The sequence below is a fragment of the Galeopterus variegatus genome, unplaced genomic scaffold (assembly GCF_000696425.1).
Source record: "Galeopterus variegatus unplaced genomic scaffold, G_variegatus-3.0.2 Scaffold5378, whole genome shotgun sequence".
Classification (NCBI taxonomy): Eukaryota; Metazoa; Chordata; class Mammalia; order Dermoptera; family Cynocephalidae; genus Galeopterus; species Galeopterus variegatus.
This window is the reverse complement of record NW_007731489.1, coordinates 192,559-198,558: the sequence shown is the minus strand read 5'-3', so window position 1 is coordinate 198,558 and position 6,000 is coordinate 192,559. Positions and strand designations below refer to the sequence as shown.

At 35.7% G+C, this 6,000-nt stretch overlaps 1 protein-coding gene across 1 annotated transcript in view; it reads left to right on the top strand.

The window, feature by feature from the left end:
• Positions 1-121: 121 nt before the first annotated feature.
• The window catches only part of LOC103604764, a 55,700-nt gene continuing 49,821 nt past the window's right edge, over positions 122-6,000 (top strand). The window contains exon 1 of the mRNA XM_008589332.1: positions 122-194. Within this exon, the coding sequence (XP_008587554.1) occupies positions 128-194 (67 nt within the window). The 5' untranslated portion in view covers positions 122-127. The remainder of the gene's footprint in view (positions 195-6,000) is intronic.

Here is a 6,000-nt window from a genome sequence, read left to right as displayed (position 1 = left end):
GGTGGTGAGAGCCGGGCGCCGCCAGCTGTGTCCCCGAGTCCGGGCCGCGGCCGCCGCCCCCGCCCGGGCCGCGCTCCCCGTCTGCTGCTCCTGCTCCCTCCCTCCCCGCTCCAACTCCTCCTCCTCCATGCCTCTGCTCCTCCTGCTCTTACTTATCCTGCTCCTGCTGCTCGAGAACTCCGGAGCACAGCAAGGTGAGTGGACCCCAGCGAATGCGCGGCCGCGGAGCCCCTCGAACGGCAAGGGCGTGGGGAGAGCCTTGGCCCGGGCCGCTCGGCCATTGAACGAATCTGCAGACGCACGGAGGAGGTTCAGTGAGCTTTCGTGCATGGTCGGACCTGGCGGGGCAGTGGCAGGGTTGAGTTGCAAAGGTGGCCTCTGCCTGGCCCCCCAGGTGGCGGGGCTTTACTTTTTGGAGAGGCCATTCATTTCTCTGAAAAGGGGGACGTGAGATCCTGCTATGAAAGCCTCTAAATTTTCGAAAATCAAAAGGGAACTTTGGGAGATGTGACCTCCCAAGTTAAGCTACATGGATGGATAGATGAACAGAGTAGGAAGGCAAGGAAATTAAATAGCATCTTAAAACTGTTAAAGGCAAGTAACGATCTTATCATCGTTTGTAAAGTGCTCAAGTTCGAAAGCAAATAGAATAGATTCTGGTTATCTCGGAGCCTTGGATTCAGACTATGTTGTTAACAACCCCTACCTGTTATTGAGGATGGTGGTCTAGATTGCCTGAGTCAAACAGTGGGTCGGACTCAAGGCAAAGTGCTATGTTGCCCACATGGAGCGTTCCGCATTAAAGGGTAAGCCTTTCCAGAAAAGTGACAAGACTTTTTTCCCATCTACAATCCTTAAAAACCCTATTCCAGAAATGAACAAAACTGTTTATTGAATAATCATCATAATGGAAAGAGAATGCAGGGCTGATTCCCGCCCCCCCACCCCCACCCCTTTAGTACTATTTTCCGGCATCATACCACAATTTTTGAAATCAGTTTGACGTTATTGAACACATTTTTCCATTGCATTTCCCATTTTATTGCAGTGAGAAGGGTGAGGATTGTATTGTTACTAATTGCTGGGAAGAGATTTTTTTTGTTTGTTTGCTTCTTTCTTTCTTTTTTTTTTTTTTTCCTTCCCATCTCTAACTTAAAGTCAGCTTAATATTGATGTCATATGATTTTTGGTAAAGTATGGAATCATGGCCATAAGCCTATCCATTAAAAAGATGCTGAAACTTTTACAGGCATGTGGAAACGTAATCTCTGTAACTGTAAGGAAAAAAATGTATTTGGTAAACTGTCTTCTTTAGAGCTAGACACATTTCTATACATATAGCTTAAAATTTAGATGCTTAGTATTTAGGTTTTGGTTAGATTAGTTAGATCATCTTAAGTGAATTATTGAACATCAGCACTTAGTACATTAGAATGTGAAATCCTTTTCTCCGTTGGAGTTTCAGAGCCTGTTCATGTATTTTCCTTCTGGTAAAGGAAAAAAAAAAAAACAGGCTTATATATGACTAACACTTACTAGGAATTACTTTGTGGCAGGCACAGAACTAAATGGTTTATGTATATTAACTCATTTAATTCCCACCACAACTAACTGAGATACTGTTATCCCATTTCAGGCATAAGGAATCTGAGATGTGAACAATATGAGCTGCCTTGATATAGAAAGGAATAGTACTACTTTTGCTTATTTTTATATCTGAAAGTGTATGATGTTTTTAAAAATTTTTGGAACAGTATCGAATCAGTTACATGTCTCCCCCTAACTCCATGAGATGATTACCTTGTTTTTAGAATTTCTCAAGGCCTGTCTAATCAGACATGCAACATTACCTCATTTTTTAAGGTTTAATAGCATTTTTTACCAGAGCATTTTAACAAATGTTTCTCTTTCACAGCATCATCTTATATAAAAATTAATGTAGATTAACACAAATAGAGATGATGCTGATAATTAAGACTTGATTTCTAGTTCTTGTCTTCTAAATTGGGTAAATTTTGTTAAATCACTTAATCTCTTTGTACCACAGTTTTCTACATCATTGTTATGAGAATGCATACCTATCTCATAGCTTAATGAAAATGAAGTGATAATATGCAGTTTTGCAAAGGGAAAAGCATAATAAAGCTATAAATGATTATCATTATTAATCTTGAGCTTAGTGATTTGATAAATTAAGGGCTAGTGAGGCATATATCATCAGAAAACTCAGGAATTATGTAGGATTTGAATTCTCTAATTTTTAAAAATTATATATCTTAACCAAAGGACCAATTGTGGAATTCCTTTTAAACCAGAGTCTTACTAGCATAACAGATGTGTTTTAGGGTCTACTTGTATTCCCTCACATCACCTGAAAAGAAGTTTCACTTCAAAATGAGAAGCAGTGCTTTAAAACACCTATAGAATTTTTAATAATCAGAATGTCCACATGTAATATTAAGTTACAGGGCAGAGTTTTTACTCTATAAGAAGTCTTAGTAAGAAGACTGGAAGGAAATAATAAAATGTTAACAGGTGTTGTCTTTTGGTGGGGAATTGTAGGTAATTTCTCTTTATACTTTTCCAAATATTCTGCAATTTGCAGAATAAAAACTAAACTGAAAAAATGCTCTTTGGTAATGTTTTTTTTCCTCAGCCAATCTAGGTGGAAATATATTTAATATGTATGTTGAGGTAGAACCGTGCTTTAGCAGTCTTTTTATCTTTCCGACATCATTTTGAAATAGCAGAAAATGTAAGCTTCGTTCCAGTTAATGCCATACATAGCTGTTCATCAGCAGATTTTCTGCTGACAGTGACTTTTCTTATTTGGCTCTGAATAAAATTTATCATTTGTTTGAAAACTTGTTGGCCTTTCTCAGCAGACATGCATTTTAACCAGTTTTATTTCACTAATAAATTTATAAATAAATTCTGTTTATTTACATGTATTTACTATGTTGGTGTTTTAGATATGGCTTATATTCATGTATTTTTGAGTTCTAAATTTTCTATTGAGTCATTTTCAAAATCTTTCTCTTTATTGAAAATATCTTTTTCTTTAAAATGTGCATCTCTCTAAAGAACTTAAATCAGTGAAACTTACTATGCTGATGGCTTATTTGCTGCTGTAATAAATCTAATTAATAGGAAGTTGGTGGCCTACTATGATTGAATTAATGTCTGTTTTACATTATGACTGCAAGAATTTGGGTCACCTCATCTCATTAGCTCATCTTCCTCATTTGAATCATGAAAGGCGTGCCTACCTTTTGGGTTAAAATGTACTTTGAATATAGTAAAATATCAGAGAATAAATTTTAAAACCCATTAAGACTGATTAATTTATGCCTATTTTGTTTGTGTCTAATATGACATATTTGTGAAGGTATTGATTTTTGTTTGCTGATTTAATAAATCTAATTTAGTAATCTAATTTAATAAAACAAATCAGGTTCATTCTTAAAAAGGATCATTCAGTTCCACAATGATATTTGTAACTAATATGTGAAAAAAGTTTATATCCTGTCAAGTAATACTTTTATTTGCTTGTGATGCAGGTAAATATTTTTTGAAGAATATCTATGAATTGTCAGAAATGAAGAATTTATTTCGTTCCGCAAAGAAACATTTGTAATTATTTCTAATGTTAACATTTGGTTAATTTAGCATTTTTCATTGTCTTTTCTTGGTCTGATAAAACATTAGAGATCTCTTATGTAGTTATGTTCAGAGGCAAAAATCAAAACATCTTTTTCTGCTGTATTTCTTATTAATTTTATGCAATGAAAATTAGAAACAGTACACATTCCCCATGTGCAAATGATCAGATTTAAAATCCACATTTTTGAAATTTGTAAATGAAAAATTCATTATAAAATTACAGGTTAATGAGTTTTGGCGGATTTTTCCAGTGCTATAAGCAAAAAGAAAACATTGTTTCCCTCTGGAGATGGTAATTCTGTTTGAACATCTGAGCTTCATTCTAAAAAACTTAACATGAAAAAAAAAATCATAAAATGGTGAAACTGGTATAAGTGAAAGTACCAGTTTTAGAATTAAAATGACAAATGAATAAGTTAATTTCAAAAAGGAAATAATCAGATCACATATGATGAGAGAAGGCTAGATCTACATAGGGGTAGATTTTAAATTTAGGACTACGTTCAGCAAAATGACCTGTGATGTGAAAGCTCAGAAGTAAAGTTGGGCATTACTTGAATGCATGAAATAGACAGTTTCTACTTCTTGATTAATTGGAAGGACGTGGAATGATGACATAAAATTAGAAGGATTAGGAAAAGCTTCGTAAAGATAGTGGTATTGACTAAATGAGATTGTTGAAATATGAAGTAAAACAAGTTAGCCGTTTTCTTGTCGCTCCTAGATTAGGTTTCCTTTATAACAACCTTGTGGCCATAGCCCTTTGTATTTATTTTTAAAATATTTTATGGATAACAATGATAATCACTCAAAACTAAAAACTTAGATGTTAGTTACCCACATTCTACCTCCTCATCTATCAGTTTACAATGTGTCTTTCTATTCCATATTCACATACCTACATAATCTTACATAGTTGTAATTTTAATGGCATCGTGTTATGTCCTGTAGACATCATATTAAAATTAATTCATAGGCTAATTTAGCAGACGTAAACATATTTACAAAAATTTCAAAATGTAAAATTTTTTTCACAAGACATTCATTATTTATGAAGTAATTGCTATAATTCAGAACTATTATTGCATTATTTTCGTTATTTCATTTGATTAAATTCTTCATTTGGTATAGAATCTTTAAGATAGCTTTTCAGTTCAAAATGTTAGTTTAGAAACATACATCATGCTCATTTTCCAGATCATTTGAGCTAAATCAATATAACCTATGAGGCAGAAAATATAAATATTCAAATAAACTAGTGTTTAATGAATGCCAGTGCAATGTCCATTGAAGCAGTTGAGATAATGGGTGATTTCCAGAGCCTGCTAAAACATCACCTACTAGATCACCCCATACTCTGAAGGGCATGTAGTTGAAAGAAAAACTTTGATTAGCTACTCGAATTATGAGGAGGACCCCAAGATGCAAGTTCCCTCAGCTGCTTTCTAAGGAGAGTGGCCCAGAGTTCCCCACAGGGCTTTTGTTCAGAGTAGGGTTCATGCTACTTTGCAGTTAGTGAATTGCTTGGTATCAAAGAGAAGATGTTGGTATTCTTTATCATTTTCTCATTAAGAACTATCAACATAGAGGGATGTCAACTATGAGCTCTCAGAGGAATGTACATATATATCAGTACAGTCCTGAGACATACGGAGAAGGGAAAAACATTGTCATTGTTTTCAGAGAATTTACAGTCTAGCTGAGCAAGTAGTTATTTCTAGGTTGGTATATATATAAATATATACATGTAAAAACCAAGGAAGGATACACAATGTGTGAGTTTGTAAAGGAGAGTGAGCTCATGGCACCGTGGGAGGTAGGTGAAGCATTGCCGATAATGTGGGTGAGCTTTGAAGGACTGGTAGGTTTCTAGTCCATAGGGATGGCAGGCATTTGAGGAGAAAAGATGACAAGATCAGAATGGGGGAGTCAGGAAAGCATGGGAGTGTTAAAGCCTGCCTTATTACAGGGCAAGTGAGTAGCAAGCCTCTCTGCCTCTGATCCTGGCTCACTGTTTCCTCTTTGAGCCCCATGCCCCATGTGTCTGTCCAGTTACTGGGCAAATATTGGTTGGTTGGTTACTGTTGGCCAGTCATGGTTCCACACACTGGGGTACTCCCCTCTTGGAGATGTGTTAATGACTTCCGTAGTGTGGCCAGCAACCCCTTTATCACTTATAAGATACAATCTGAACTTCTTTGCATATTGTATATGTAATTTTTTCATAGTCTGGTTTGTCCCTTCCACTCTGACCTAACCTCATGCCAGCACCCCTCATACTTTATAGTTCAGGTATAAGGCTAAGTTACTTTTTATTTCTCAAATATATTTTATAAT